The sequence below is a fragment of the Equus asinus genome, chromosome 24, assembly GCF_041296235.1.
Source record: "Equus asinus isolate D_3611 breed Donkey chromosome 24, EquAss-T2T_v2, whole genome shotgun sequence".
Classification (NCBI taxonomy): domain Eukaryota; kingdom Metazoa; phylum Chordata; class Mammalia; order Perissodactyla; family Equidae; genus Equus; species Equus asinus.
This window is the reverse complement of record NC_091813.1, coordinates 67715554-67732296: the sequence shown is the minus strand read 5'-3', so window position 1 is coordinate 67732296 and position 16743 is coordinate 67715554. Positions and strand designations below refer to the sequence as shown.

The following is a 16743-nucleotide window of genomic DNA, read 5'->3' as shown; positions in this document are numbered from 1 at the left end:
TTTAAATGGTAAAGCAGAAAATATATATTAGGATTTTTAAAGGGGAAATAGGTCAAGAAATTTGTAAGTGTATTAGATAAGTACTGCTTACGTGAATAATGACTAATTAGGATAATAATGATGACATTTCTTTAGGTCCTAAAGATAAGGGTGTTCATTTCAACTAAAGTAATGATCTTCTACTTTCACCACTGTGTAATTTGAGTTACAAAGTTACTGCTTTTCAAAGGTTTGAGGGTATGACTTTTTGGGCAATTAGGTGAAGTTTTGTTTTTGTTATTTTGTTTTTGTGTTTATAAGGCTGCTTATTATGAAATAAATTCTTACCTGGGAATCTCCATGGCTGTGGTCTTAAAAGCCTTTTTTTAAAAAAAGTTTGTCTTTGGCATGAGAACAACTCATTATAATAGCTGAAACTTGTCACTAGCAGTTTTTATATGCACTGGATATTTCAAAACAGTGAATAGTTAATAAATTTCTTTTTGACTGTCTTTATTTAAACATGGTAACAAAGGAGTTTTGTTATTTGGCTATAACTAGGTTTGTGAACCAGTTTATGACCATACTACCATTACGTAAAATATAAAACATTAACAGTTTTTCTTTTTTCACCTTTTTTTGACCTGTCTCCACATTTTAAACAATTTATTGCTGGATTTTGAGATCAGGTTTTGATAAAATTTTTTCTTTTTCATTTTCTTTTTTTTTTTTTTTTAAAGAACTGTAGTTATGTTTCATTATTGGTATTGTGCAACCGATCTAAACAGCTCTTACTTACTATAGAGCTGAAAATGCCCAGTGATGTTTTCTTTTTCATTGTAACTAGGTCCTGGAATATGTTTTGAAATGGCAAAATCCATGTTTCAAAGTAAAATAGCTGTTGAAAGATACAGGCAAAGTTGAATCTTCTGTCTTCCTGGCAAAAATGGCATAAAAACTGAGTTGCTAGCTCAAATTCCTGGGTTTCATGGAATTATGATTGAGGCACTACCCTTGTAGTGGCCGTTTCAAGTTTTAATGATTGGTTATGAGACATGTGCTGGATACTGGGCGGTAAGTTGACACAGATATATGTTGACCTGTTAAGCGGATAGCTTGCTTCGTAACGTAACATTTCATGACTTTATATGTCTTTCTATTTTACATTCACAGCATATCTTGAACTGGTTTAAAAAACTAATCAGTATTGATATTACTAATTTTTAAATCGTTAAAAGAAAGACAAGATGATAATATTGAGTGTGCTGTCAGGTTTGCCAAGATGCCAGATTTTTGGAGTGTTAGTGAACGTTAATTTAAAAAATATTTTTCCAGTTGAAATGGCAGTATTCAGTTTTTTCTTAAATCCAGATTTTGTTGTCAACGTAGTTCTTGATGAAATAATTCTATTAGTTTACCAGAACCTGGTGTGTAGTTATATCAGTATTTTTTTGTTTTCTGCAAATGATTACTTGAAGGAACTTCATTGGTTCATATTGGCATGGTATAAGGCCCTTCATATATTGTTTCTTTTTGTTCTAGTTGAGGAAGTAGTGCATTATTAAAATGGAAGTAGAGATCTCTCAATTTAATCTGTTATTCTTGGAGTGTGTGTAGTATTGACAGGGACCTGTGAGGACTTTGTGTCAGTAGCCCTATTGAGCTACAGGAAGTTAAAAGGGCCAGAGTAGGAGTTCTCTGTAACACTTGATTCTCTTCTACTAGGTTTCTTGAGTATTTTTGTTTCCTTTTCACCTGCTACACGCCCTTCTGTCACAAATGAAAATTTCTCTTAAAGTAAAGACAATTAATTGGGCAGTATTTCTCCTAAACCAACAGAGCAATACTTCAAATCTGCTGCAATGACCCTAAACGAGAGGTTCACTTCGTATCAGAAAGCCACGGAAGAGCACAGCGCCCGCCAGAAGAGCCCCGAGATCCACAGGTGTGTGCACTGCTGTGTGGGCGTGGAAGGACGTTGTTTACACAAGATTGTGTTAGAGCTGTGCTATCTTCATGATACCAAGGAACTTTGATCTCATTTCTGATCTATACCTTGAATAAATATATTGTAGTCCTCAAAAGTTTGTAATTTACTGTTTCTTCTTAACTTTCAGTTTATTTGGTTTAAGCTGGTTGTTAGAACTAAAATACTCTTATTGCTCCCCAGTATGGAATTCAATAGTTACCACATTTGCTTTTTGGGAGGGGGTTGGATGCCTAGAGTAACCCTTGAATTTAATTTACTTCCAGTAAGTTTGTAAAATAAAAGTGCTTGGTGAGAGGCAGAGCTGTTTTTCAGGAAAAGAGCATGAATGTTGAAGTCAGACAGTTATGTTCACATCCTGGCTCTGTCACTTCATTGGACTGTGATGAACAAGCTATTTAATCTCTGAGCATTAGTTTTTTTCCCATCTAGAAAATAAGGATAACCATATCTGTTCTGCAGGGTTGTGGTGACAATTAGTAGTATTGGTTATGAAGTATCTAACTCAGTGCTTATTACATAGTAGGTGTGATTTTGATGGTGGCTGATGAAGAACCACTGGGGAGTTGCAACTGACACTAGCTTAAAAAGGCAAGGAAAGACCCAGACAGAACTAAAGAGCCAGTGAATATGTAGTAAAATTGGACGTACTTAGGAACAAATAATCCTATTGATATTGATGTGTTACTATTGTATGGTAATTGATACCAAATAATCCTCAGTTTAATCAAAACATAGTTTTCCTTTTTTAATGATAAAATAAGTTTGATGTTTTAAAAGATCAGGCTTCATTTATATCTAAATAATATGGCTGAAGCAATTTAGTTCACTTTTAATAAACAGTTTTTCTTAATTGTCTGTTAGGAATTAGGTTAATACTCTTACTATGCTAAATTAGTCCTTTGGGAGAGAAATAACTGTCTGGTGTTTCCTTTACAAAAAATGGATAATTCTGAGGATTTTTTGAAACTGTAAAAATGTGACTACAAATATTCTTTATTTTACATTAAGGAGAATTGACATCTCTCCAAGTGCCCTGAGGAAGCATACTCGTTTAGCAGGGGAAGAGAGAGTTTTTAAAGAAGAAAATCAAAAGGTATGTTTTGAATGGACATTTTTTTCGTGTTAAGTTCAGCTTAGTTAATGATGTTTTACTAAGCACAGTTTTTCTGAGCAAAATGTTTACAGATATTTTCTATTTTTAACGTGTGAATATGTTATATATATATGTATGATAGTGTACCTTCCTAGAAGAAATTAAACTGACACTATACTATGTTTCTAAGTTAAACCAAGAGTAATTTTTTAAAATGCTAAAGAAAAGAAGAAATTAGTTATAAGAAAAGGGTAGAGAATCAATGGGTAGACAAAGGGAAATTATAAAAGCAAAGATACAAATTATATTAGGGTTTCTATAAAGTTTTGAGGTGAAATGGGTGAGCCAGAATAAATATTCCTTAAATTTATGTGTGCCTAAATATTTCTAGGTTCTTCACACAGAGAACAAGAAGTAATTCCTATTACTGGGCATTTTTGATCTGGACTAAGAAATAAGCATTCTAAGAACTCAATTACAAATGAGCATTTGGAACAAAAACTGTGTGTCACTGTTGGAATATTTGTGGATTGGGGCAAGAATGCTTTTAAATTTGAGAGGAGCCTGTGAATGACGGCGTAGGGGCCCTCTGTGAGAATGGCATTCAGTCGTTAGGAGGACTCTGCTTGATAACACTCTAATAACTTGAAATGGACATTTTCTAGGTAGACTAGTCATGTGACAGGCCATAAAAGTCTAGTAGAAACGTGGGGAGAGTAGAAAGGGAGCAACTGTGTCGTAATAGAAAGGTTAGGGGCTCGGGAGTACTGCTTCGTTCCAGTTCTCGCTGTCAACAAGTACTGTCTCTATGATATTTGGAAAAATGTTAGCTTTTTGGACATTGGCTTTCTAATCAGAAAAATGAGAATACGTCTGTCTTGCAGAATTGTTGAATAATTGGACTATTATGAAAACATTAACACTTTGATTACTAGAAGCTGTTAATAACAGTCGAAGTATACACATTATTTAATAGAGCATGCTGTTAACAGATACGGAATTTAGAGCTTAGAAAGAAACTGGTTTCTTTGCATGGGGCATATTGATCTTTGAAAAACAGATTCTGAGAAGTGAATACTAATTTTGGCTTTTACTTTGAATACCTTGGGTTCAATGTTGGTTAATTTTGTTTTGCCAACAGTTTATTCTATCCTTGTGCTTTGACACAGTGAGTATCTTGCTTCTCTCCTCATTACTCAGACCAGACTTTGCTCTGGAGGAGAAAAAAAGGAGATTACTGATGGATAAGACATTGCTTTTTATTTTTCATCTTCCTATCTGAATGGATAATTAACATGTATGTTAATGTGTAATTAATGTATATGGAGTTTGGAGTTTACAAAGTACTTTGACTTACATCGTCTTGTTACTTGTGGGCTTGGTAAGATACCTAGGTGAATAGGAAGGTTTTTGATCTTGGTTAGATTTTTTCTTTGTTACCCTGGGAGCAAATAGGTGAGTAGTTGATATTGTTTGGAGATATATTTATACTTTCAGTTTTATGAATGCTTATGAATATTATAGCTAGACTTCCCAGAGTAAGTACTTCTTATTGTTGAATACTAGCAAGGATGTCCACATTGCTTAGCATCTTACTGATGTATAATTTTTCTTCATTCCTAGATGCCTCTTTCCATCTTCCTAAATTATATAGTATTTGAAAAAGCAATGGAACAAGAAGGAGGTGAATTGTGACCCAGTTAAACTAATGTCCGTTGCAATACCTGAATTGAGAAAGGGCAGTATATGGCCCAAGATACTGAGTACAGGATTGGGAATAATATCTTTCTGGCTTTGTTTCTACCCTGTTCAACCTCAATTGGTTTCATTAATCATATTTCACTTGCATGTTATGGAAATTGCAGAATTCTTATTTTTGAAGTGATTTTCATTGGGTTGGTCAATTTATTTGGGAAGAGCTTGATGATAATGAGGCTTAAGTAATGAGAATCATTTAGGATCTCTTAACTTTATAGGCAGATGGCTACACCACAACTATAGATTGCAAAGTCTATCGTTGTTCAACTATTAAAAAAGAAAAAGCAACATCATCTGAAAGAGTGAGGGATGATAATGAGGATATGCTGAGTGGAAAAATAATTATTTTACTGTACAAAAGTTCATTATGGATTGGTTTGAACAAAAACCTATGACATTTGCAAGATAATTTAGCTTTTAATAACTTCCCCAGTTCCACTGCATTGTGTACACAAATGTTTGGTAAAACAGTGGAGTACATTTTCAAACAAAAACTAAGTATGGAAGTGGTATGTTATGACCCATTCTTCTCTGATACTAAAATACCACTTTAGAAACGGGCGTAAAATTTGGCTCTGTGTGTGTATATATATGTATATGTTTTTTCTATATCTCCCCTGAAATCTGTATTTTACATCTATCTTTTATAGGGAGATAAAAAATTAAGGTGTGATTCTGCTGATCTTCGGCATGACATTGATCGTCGGAGAAAAGAAAGAAGTAAAGAACGGGGGGATTCCAAGGGCTCCAGGGAATCCAGTGGATCAAGAAAGCAGGAAAAAACTACAAAAGAGTACAAGGAATACAAATCTTACAAAGATGACAGGTAATTGTTAAAACTGTGTGAGTTAGGTTTTAGCTTCTAATTAGCCTTTAATAATTGTCAGCTTAATTGCTTTCAATTTTGACTGTGTAATCGAACGTTTAAATTTAAACAATTAAAATTATTTGTTTTACAGCAAAAATGTATTTGTCTTTTACACGGCTTATGGTGGATGAGGACAAAAACTTTGGAATAGCAAGCTAACACTGAAAAAAAAAATGACAAATTAATGTGTCCTATTATCCAGGCTACATCAGGAGGTTGGACTTCAATGCAGTGCATTTCTAGAAACAGTTTGTGTAAGAACTTTGGTTCGTTATGCTTGATTCCGCACTTTTTCAACTCATAACACCCAGAGTACAAGAATTTTAAACTGATAACTAGTGGTTTAACATGGGAGAGATGGGGGGAGGAAGGACTAGTTGTTATGAATAGCAATGTGTCTTAGTCTTTCAAAGTAATGTTTCCGTGGATACTGTTAGCAGTGGTAAGAGTTACTGCAGGTATGGCCTTTTTGGGTGTTCAATTAGCATCATGTAGAGTCAAATAAATAATAGGAATGCTAAGTATCATAGATGATCGTTTTTCTTGCTATTCATTAGGTAAATGCTGGATGTTACTTGTGGTTTTTTATCTATGACTTGTATTTGTAATGTCATATGCTTTTTATTTCAATAACAGAGTTATGGCCCAAACCATACCAGGTGTTCTCACTCAGGGTGTACAAACTGCAGTCATTTTGAAACTTGCCTTAAGAACATTCTTACGTTTTCCTACTCTTCTTTTTCTTTCCTTAAAATAACAAAAAAATAAGTTAAAAATATTGAAGAGCTGAACCTTATTCTTGAAGTTTCCAGACTGCTAGTTTCTAACTGGCAAGCCATAGCCTGTTTTTCAGTAGTGATGTAAAACAGATACTGAAGGAGAATGGAGACAGACTGTCAAAGTTTAACACCCAATCATTTTAGTTATGTGATAATTTTAATAGGGGATAGTTTTTTTGACTTTAAAAATATCCCTCTTATTATAAGATACAACGAAGTCTTATCTTTTTAAAAATAGCACATATTTTCTTATTTTTTTTCTTTATTTTGCAGTAAACATAAAAGTAGAGAGCAAGATCATTCTCGATCTTCATCTTCATCAGCATCACCTTCTTCTCCCAGCTCTCGAGAAGAAAAGGAGAGTAAGAAGGAAAGAGAAGAAGAATTTAAAACTCATCATGAACTGAAGGAATACTCAGGCTTTGCGGGAGTTAGCCGACCACGAGGAACCTTTGTAAGTAATAAAACTGTCTCTGATGGTGTGATAGCACTTTACCGTAGAGCACTGCACCTAAGGAAAGTAAAGTACATGATTTAGACCTTGTTCTGTGAGTCCTTACTCCTACATCAGAATTAGGCTCAAAAACGAGATCGTATTTGAAGTGTCTTCTTCATTAAGAAATGCCATTTAGGGGAAGGGAGGAAGGGCTGGAGCGGGGAACAGTGCTTTCTTTGTACACAGAGTGAAAAATAAATGTTTTTGCCCGATTTAGAAAAAACATAAGAGAGATGCCATTTTGAGATCTAGAAGCATGTATATGAACCAGATACTTTTCTTAACTTTGGGATCAGTAAGTGTACATAGCGCTTACAGACCCAAGAGTCAAGGAAAGTTACTGATTTAGATCCATGTCTTTAATCACTTATGTTTTGAAAAGATGTTTTAAAACTTTGAAAAAACTCATATGTTCATCTCTGTATTACATCTGTTTTCATTTTTGCCTGTTTTCTTCAAGTCCTTATATGTGAATCATAGAAGTTATATAACTTTTCTTTTTATTCTACATAGCATACACATTATCCCCATGTTTCCATAAATTTGTTAGAGTTATTGAGTTAATGACTTCATAGCAGTGCATCTTCTTGACTCTTTAAGTTCTAGATTCAGATTCCTACCTTGGGCGAGTATCCAGTTGGTTATTAGTAGGGTTCATTAATTAGATAATTTGGAAAAGAGATGAGCTTTGCTTATATGGTGACAGATGTAGTTGAACACATTGGGCTCCTATGATAATTCAAAGGAATTAGACAACTCTTGGCTAGTAAAAGGGAAAAGAACCAACATGATTATTTTCGGATATTAATTCAGGCCATGAAAGTGCAATATTCTAACACTTAGGTTGACCGTGCATTTCTTAACTTACTCAGCTTTCAGTAAGCAGAATTTTTGCCTGTGATGTAAAAATGGCCATGCTTTCCATCCTCAGTGGCTATGAAATTGAGATTTAGGAAGGAAATTAGGAAATATTTGTTTTGTTACTGCAGTAAAATTAGAATTTGCATGTAACTAAATACCTTTTTATTGCATTACTAAACAACTTTGTTAATGTTAATCAGTTTCGAATTAGAGGCAGAGGAAGAGCCAGAGGAGTTTTTGCTGGGACAAATACTGGTCCAAACAACTCAAATACTACTTTTCAAAAGAGACCGAAGGAAGAGGAATGGGATCCAGAATATACCCCAAAGAGCAAGAAGTACTTCTTGGTGGGTGTTAGAAATCTGTGTTTATTTGGTTTGCATTAATTTTCAAAGCATACTGGGTGCATACGTTTGAGTACAGGTATCCACTACCTTGAGAACTTTCACCGTAATGCCAGAAACCTTGTTAAAAATTCATTACCCAGATGATTTGAAGTTTTGAAAATGTCAGTCCCTTTAGTCCTGTTTGTACTTTATTAACATCACCTGTGGGCTGATCAGGGTAACCTAAAAATACACCTGATTTGATAGCCACATTTAGGAAAGAACATTAGCATGTTTCATATCTGTCTATAAGACAGTGAAAGATGTAGACACTTCTCATTAAGATTTACCTTCCATCATCATAGCGATTTTTTAAAGTGAAAGATGAGAAGAATTCTCACAGTATATGTAATTAAGGATCTCAGGGAGGCTGTTAACTTTCATTGGAGTAAAAGGAAGATGAAAGATGACTTTATGGGAAAGTTGCTGGATATACTAGTTTATGCTTCCTTGTAATGCTTTTCCCTCTGAAATAGTTTTCTAAGGGATGAAGCTAGAGGAGGTGGGTCCTGAAAGATTCTCTAGGTAAAGATGGAAATTTCTTGCAGTTTGGCATGGGAGAAAAGAGTCTGTCCTGCATTATAGACAGAGACTTAAGAAAATACCCCAACTTTTACCAGAAGTATTCATTTTTGTTAGAGCTTCTCAGAGAAGTCATGTTTCAGAGACTAGTTCTGAGGACTAATTGTTTTGTTGAAACAAGATGGAAAATAGTGCTGGATTTACAGAATTGTGTCTTTCATTTGGCTTTTTATGAATATATTTGAATAAACCTGAATGACCATGACATATTTGCTAAGTTAAAAGATAGAGCTGTATTCTGAAGTAGATCTATGTTTTGTTTGGAGAATGGGCAATATAGTTGTTTTGAAAGTTAATTTCCATTTGTTTCTTTTTTGGGTACTTTAATGACCAAGAGTCCAAAAAAGTTAGATTTTTACAGTGCACATAATATGTTGGCTCAACATATGCCTCCTCTGAGGCAAAATTTATCATTGATTGGGTTACTTGAGCTGATAATCCAGAAAGTGAAAGGCATTTCATTCAGTTATATAAAAGTATAAAGGATCCGTTTTCTTTTTGATTTAAGAATTTATGTATTAACAGACTGCTCTTTATGCTAAGTACTAAGGATGGAGAGACAAATACCATGGTTCCATTTCTTGGCTTAGAGACCAGTAATGGAGAAATAGAAATTCTAAATCTGTATGGGGGATTTCCTCCAAAGGTGGAAATAGTGGATTACTGCGAAGGGGAGATTGATCAGGAGAAACTTGGTAGAGGAACTGGCTTGAATCTTGAGCTTGAAAGATGGGCAGGTGTACTGGAAATAGCACAAGGAGTGAAACATTCCCCTACAGAGAACTCCCAGGTGCCTAGATGGTTGGTGTAAGTTTGGGAAAATTGAGAATAAGCAGGAGCCAAGTTGTGGAAGGCCATGATGTTTTAATACATTTGGATTTTAAGCAGATTTTAGAAAAACCGTGGTTTTGAGAACAGTTACATATGAGAGATATTGAGTGTCTGAACCTAAGGGGCTAGATTTGAGGAAAGTTAAAGTAACGTTTATGAGGACTTATTTAGGGATGCACCAGTTGCCTGTTGGTAGTGAGAAGAAGGAATCTCTCTAAGATGCGGAATACAGGGGAAAGAAGCCCATTTGAGGAGAAGATTAAGTTCTGTTCTTGTAGTGCCTGAGAGAAATCAAGTGGAGATGTGCAATGGATAGTTGCTAGTGCAGATCGAGAGAGAGGAAAAAGAAATCTAGGAGCCATCCTCTTACAGGTCACAGTTAGAGCCATGGTGAGATCTCCCAGTCAGAATAGAAGAGACTAAAAGGCCAGCCTTTCAAAAGTGGGGTGAGGAGTGAGAGTAACAGTGCCAGACAGTGGAGCAAATGTGGAAGGTCAGAAAGTTGAGGGAAGTGATGAGAGGTGAAGAAGGAGATAGTAATTAACTGTTTAACACCTTTAACATTTTACATACATTTAATTTAGCTAGACCTTCGTCTTTCTGTGGCGTACTTTCAGAATCTGATATCATAGCTTTTACCTTAAATTGGGACATAATCATTTTAGGTTGGCCTATAATTAGTAGTTTTACTAATCAAAGTGTGTGTTATTTTAAGAATTTATCCACTTATAAGTAGCAGTAGCATTTTATACATTCCTATTCTGGGCTATATTTAAAAATCTTTGTTTCTGTATAAGACATACATATGCATTTGTCACAGACTAATGTTCACTAGAAGTAAATGACAACTTTGGATTTTACATGGATATTTAAATTTAAAAGATTTTTCATTTTCTGTAAAGATACTTTTCAGACAGCTAGGTTTATAATAGAGATAAAAATATAATTCAGAAGAAATGAAGTCAAATACTATAGTCATTCTCCTGGATTCTTTTAGAATACTCAACCAGCATGAAAATTTTGCCCATAGTAACGAAACATTAATACTTGGTGATAATAATAGATAACGTTCATTCAGCATATGTACTATGCTAGGCACCATTCTAAGTGTTTTACGTGTATTAACTTATTTCATACTTGCAAAATCCTCTTGAGGGGGGGCCATTGCTTTTACAGATGGAAAATCCAAGGTACAGAGATTGGGCAGCTTGACCAAAGTTACATGGCCAGTAGGAGTGGGGTCAGTGTTTGAACCTGTGCATTGGGCTCCAGAGCCAGGGTGCTGAAGGCACCATATCATTCTTCCAACAATACTGAGTAATAGTAACATTTATTGCATTCTTTTCTGAAATTTTCCATCTCAAAACTTGGATGTATACAAAGATATGGTTATGTTTTTAGAGCTAAGTCCTCCAGGAAAGGTAATAGTCCTAGACCCTGAAATTCTGTGGAGGGGTGAGTATATGAAGCGTTGGAGCAAGTGGGGAAGTGCTGAAGTGGGCGAGTTCTCAGTGTTAATGCTGTTGTCTGAGGAGGAGAAAGTCCCTAGTGGGGAAGGAGGTTCAGGGTTGGAATTTTAATAAATTAACCCTTTGAAACTTGATCATTTTATAGAGAAGAGATGAGAGGATTCAGAATGTCTTGGTTCTAATGTGGCCTTCTTTGTTAACATATTTTTGGCTGTGTATTATAAATATCAAACTTTTCTGGCCCTTTATCTTTGAATTAATTTTTGAAAATTGTAATAAGACTAAAATCTTGGATATAAGAATTTGAGGATTAAGCGTTTGTATGCTTAGTATCAAAATGTCACTTAGGTAGCATCCACATTACTCTGAAAAACACACCCTAATCACTTAGCTGCCATTTTCTTTATCTAGTTTCAGATGATTGTATATTTAAAAGTAATGCCTAGTTTAACTCCAGTGTCTAGCTTTGCCGTTGCTTTTTGTGTGTCTGCTAACTCTTAGCTCCCTCAAATGGCACTCATTTACCACCACTAAGATACCTGGGAAGTGTATTCTGTGGGTGATGGGCATAAGGGGTGGTGGAAGGACTAGCTCTGTGGCCTTGGGCAAGTTAGTCAATTTCTCTGTGCCTCAGTTTCTTTATATCCAAAGTGGGATTAGTCATAGTACTCTGCAGGGTTGTTCTGAGGATTAGCTGAATAAATACATGGGAAGTGCTCAGAGCAGTGCCTTACTGTTAGTAAACACCATATAAACATTGTTGCCACGGTTCAATCAATGTTTACTTGTCAGAGGCTGGGCCAGGCACTTTTACAGATCCCCTGTTTTCCTTCAAGGCTGTCTCCCTTTTTTAAAACGAAGTCAACTCACACAGTTCCTGTTAAGATTGAAACTCATGCCTCTGCTTCTTCCCACAAATCCATGGAATACCATATAAACACCACAGGCTGCAGAAACTGTAGCTGGGTGTGCTAATGCCAAAAGGAAGCCTGAAATTATGTGATTGCATGGGCATCATGTTGAGTGGCAGACATTTAAAATAGTTTATTTCAGGTTTACAATGAAACTTTCTGACATATTGAAATTTACACTTTTGATAGTTCCTAAATTCATTCTTTATGGAGTTATGCCCACCTCTAGCTAGTGATCTTTCACTGGTTTAGTAAAGAGATTAGAAATTGGCAAGTGCTCTTTCATGTAGTCTTCTAATTACAAGTCGTGCAGGAGAGTCATATGTATTATGAATATGCACAAAGACACATTCTGTGTTTTGAAAAAGGTGCTCATATATCATATGTAATATTTGGAGAAAGGTTAGTGACTTTGGGAGAGCAGATCAATACCGGTATTCCATAGTTATGCAACATTGTTTGTGTTATGCTTGTTTCTTAAAGAGGCATCATTTTGCCTCATCTCCTGTTTTTGTAGGTGGTGAACTTAAAAGCTTAAGTTTGAGTTAGGCAGCAGTTAATTAAATTAGAGGAGAACTTTGGCTTTTCGTTTGTGTTTTGGGATGTAATACTCGTCTACTTATCCACAAAGTCAAGTACTTTGCAGTTTTGCAGATTGCTTTGATTAATGGAACAGTTGGTAATTTGGGGAATGTGTATTTGGATACAGTTGATGAAAAATTAAAGTTGGAATGTAATAGCTGCAGTACTGGAGATTGGTGAAGAAGAAATAAGTTGAGATATTACTCTGGGGACCATTTAGCCTGTGAGATCCCTAGACCAGAACATTGATGTGTAATATACACTGATTTAAATTTAGATCTTTGTAGGATTTTAAAATCAGTTCCTACATGTAAAGTATAATTCATACCACTTATTTTACTTAGTAAATGTTAACTGATAATGTTGTAATGACTTTGCTGCATTTTTATGACTAAGGTAATTTTTTGGGGAAAAATATTGATTATTTTATCTCATTTGCATCCAGTGTAATAACAAGTGGACTTAGATTGAAATTATAATGGAAAGCAAAAATGTCAAAATTTTGAAAATCGGCAGTAGTTTAGCATTTGAGATTTCTCCAAAAAATTGTCTGGACAGCTCCCAATGCTTGGGTTACTAAGCAGTAGGATACAATTATTCGCTTTGAAAATGGAATATACTTTTGTTGAAAAGTTCTGTTTTATTGGTTTTGTTTTACTGTGTTTTAGAGCATTACCAATCTCGTATATCCAATCTTCAGAAGATTTATACCATGTCTTATGATTGGGAATATAATTATCTGTCTTACAAAGAAAGACATTTCAGTGATGATTGTTTTAACCTTTCTGTAGCATGATGACAGAGATGATGGTGTGGATTATTGGGCCAAAAGAGGAAGAGGTCGAGGTACTTTTCAACGTGGCAGAGGGCGCTTTAACTTCAAAAAATCAGGTAGCAGTCCAAAATGGACTCATGACAAATACCAAGGGGACGGGATTGTTGAAGATGAAGAAGAGACCATGGAAAATAATGAAGAAAAGAAGGACAGACGCAAAGAAGAAAAGGTAGAAAATTTCAACCTGTTAGTGATTCTAACAGATTTTCTTGCATGTGTTTGGTGCACCAATTATTTAATTTTTAGGAACAATTACGGTTATAGAACATAGATCATTTTCAGTCTATACCTTTGCTAATCTCTATTTTCTCTGTTTTTTTTTTTTTAGGAATAGTAAATCTGAAGTGAGATTGCAACAGAGAGCAGAACTTACACCTACCGTTTTTTTACCTGATTTTTGTTTTCAAATAAGAATGTAAGCATTTTACTTAAATTTTACTGTTTGCAAGTAGTCTATAGAAATTTTGTTTTAAGTCTTCAAATATCTTGAAAAAATAGTAGACTGTATGTTGAAAATCGTACTGAAATAAAGTAGAAAATTGTTACGTACCATATTTGTAACTATCAACTTTTAAAAAAATACTTTTACTGTTTTTGTTACATGCATTGTAATTCTGCTTTGTCTATAAGATATGGTCAAGTACAGCTCTGTGAAAGTTCTGATTCTCTTCCCTCCCTGTTTGTCAATGTTTATTCTGAAGTAAACGTTAGCTCTACATACAAATCCCTGAACCGAAGTTGTTTAGAGACCACACTAATTATTTTAATTATATGCGTCTGCTTAACATTTTCCTTAATTCAAACACACTACATTGTAGGGTGACTAATTTTTGAAGTGTACCAGAGAAAAAGTTGTTCCTTTGGTAAACTAAGGTAGTTTAACACTTGAGCGAATGGTTGAGAAGACAAAAAGCTTCACCAGTAGCTAAAAAGTACAAGCAATTAAAAGTTAGATTGAAAAGTATGAGAATTTTTTTTTTTCTTTTTTTTTTTTACTGAAAGCAAGCAGTGGCCTATAAAAACCATTCTTAGGAGCCTTTACTATTTGGGTTCAGAATTCAATGTTTTCTTTCTATTCTTGTTTGAAAGTTTGAGTCATGGTCTTAGATATTGGCTATTTGAGAGGGGAAACTGGAATGTCATAATACCGCAAATAAAAGCCCCATTCCGACAGAATGTCTGAGTTTTAAAAGAACAAAACCTATATTCTTGGTGTTAGTATGGAAGAGGATTATCCTGCAGAATAACTTGATACCTTAAAAAGATGTACCTGATTTCATATCTTACATATTTATTTGAGCTTTTGGACAGCCGACTCACTAGTTTATAGTCTGACCATAAGGAAAAATAGGCAATTGGAGCATACTGTTCATTTGTAGTATTTTAAGTAACTTGTTTTTCAAATGTCATCAATAAAAAGTTTTGACAGGAAGTTTGTTGCAGCATTGATCTGATAACTTGGTTTTTATTTTTTTTCCCTATTTCAGTTGCAGTTTATAAAATGGCTTTTTGGTTTTTTTTCCTAAGGGTCCTTTATCTTTATGTTTATGCTGATAGGTCTTTTTAAAGGAATGAAAATTCAAGATAGTGAATTTCAGTGTGAAGTCTTTCTGCATTATGAGCACATATAAGAGTCATCAAATTCCATTTGTTAATTCACCAACCGAATTGTTTGTATATGTTTGCATTAAAAGGAGATGATGCTTATTCTGTTCGTGTAAACTTTGAAAGATCTTAAATAACATGGCTCTTTCATCCTCACTTGATGATTTGTAATGCTTCTAACATCTTAATTAGCAGGAGCATTTGCTAAAAGCTGTAAGGGGAAAAATGAAAACAAAACGCAATATGTGTGATGTTTATGGCCCTAAGATCCTTAGTATTGTATGATTTTTCTTATTGATTTTTTCTTTCTGAAATTGTCTGTTAGAGAAGAGGAAATACTGTCAAAGCAGGTATGTGTTGCATTAATCGGGACACAGCTAATGTTCTCCTGGTCAGAATAATATTTAACATGCTAAAGAAACACAGATTTGATCTCCACTATAGGAGAATTTTCACAACCTCTTTATTTTATACAAATAATTGTAGCTTTTATTTGAACAGTTATTATTTGGCTAGACACTGAATCTCTCTATTCATGACTATAAATGTGTAGTTTTGCTTTTTCACTTGAGACAGTAGGAAAAAGGGAATTTGCTGAGAAATTATTTAATAGGGAGTTGGAATAAAGCTACTATGTCCCATCAGCAGGTTATATTTAAATGAAATTGCTTTAATTCAAATATATCCATGATTTGATTACTTTTATTCTCTCAAAATTGAGGACAGTGTCATCCCTGAATATAGTCGCAGGGTGATTTGTAAGAACTGCAGTAGAATGCTGTCGTGGATGTGATCTTTTTCAGAGCCAAGCATATCAAACGTAGCCTGCATGTATTTTTTTAAACCACAGTTTAACTCCACACTTCATGACGTGTTACAAAAGCTGAATGGTTCCTCTTGGTGAGGATATTTGTTTACAATAAAATAATACCTCTTTGATACCCGTGCTAACAGACTTCCTTTTGCCTGGAGGAGGAAAATAAAAATGAACCAAAGGATATTTCCAGAAAGGATTAAGAAAGCTGTTTAAGAAGGCCATGACTCAATCCTTAGGTCTGTATACCTTTCAGCATCATAGGAATTTTAATATAACAACAAAATATGCGTTTCGGATTGCAGCCTGCTTTAAGGAATTCCTCTTGTTCCCTTTGTCACAGGTAAAATCAAGTGTTGGGAATTAGAATTTGAGAAAAAATACTACCCAATAAGAATGAATGTAGACGGCTAAACGATTCTTACTCAGTGTGATGTATAATGCAACAGGGACTCTTGTAAATTGTCATATGCCAATAAAATGTCGTAAGTGGTAATAGCTGTTGTTTTTTTACCTGATTTTGAGACTGTTTCTGTGTCTGTTCTACACAACTGATTTTAGAATACCAACTTGTCTGTTAGGAGGATTAGTGGTATATGGTGTGACTTTTTGAGGGGTTGATAAATACTTTATAAAACTCCCTAAACCACTAATTATTATTTTTTCTTATTCTCCTGAGAACATGGGAAATTTTGCAGTGGATAATTCTAAGCTATTATTAGAGAATATAGGAATTCTAGATTTCTAGTCTAATTCTCCTATTCTTATGTTAATACAGGAACTTATCAGCCGTAATATTATGATGGAGAATCAGCATTACTTCTCTTCCTTTCTGAAAATGTAGTAGTCACTTAGTAACAAAAAAGAGTTTTTTAAAGTTACTCTTTGTTCACTTTGAGGAAGA

At 34.6% G+C, this 16743-nt stretch overlaps 1 protein-coding gene across 20 annotated transcripts in view; it reads left to right on the top strand.

The window, feature by feature from the left end:
- BCLAF1 (BCL2 associated transcription factor 1) overlaps positions 1-16335 on the top strand; it is a 28843-nt gene extending 12508 nt beyond the window's left edge. For 8 of the 20 annotated variants that reach the window (XM_070496699.1, XM_014850594.3, XM_070496698.1 and 5 more), the window contains 7 exons: positions 1819-1924; positions 2978-3062; positions 5471-5646; positions 6741-6921; positions 8025-8171; positions 13377-13589; positions 13749-16335. In XM_070496699.1, coding sequence (XP_070352800.1) covers positions 1819-1924; positions 2978-3062; positions 5471-5646; positions 6741-6921; positions 8025-8171; positions 13377-13589; positions 13749-13754 — 914 coding nt within the window. In that variant the 3' untranslated portion in view covers positions 13755-16335. Of the gene's footprint in view, positions 1-1818; positions 1925-2977; positions 3063-5470; positions 5647-5779; positions 5943-6740; positions 6922-8024; positions 8172-13376; positions 13590-13748 lie in introns of those variants that run through there. The other 12 variants (XM_070496697.1, XM_044754058.2, XM_044754052.2 and 9 more) reach the window with 3 other exon arrangements.
- Positions 16336-16743: the final 408 nt, after the last annotated feature.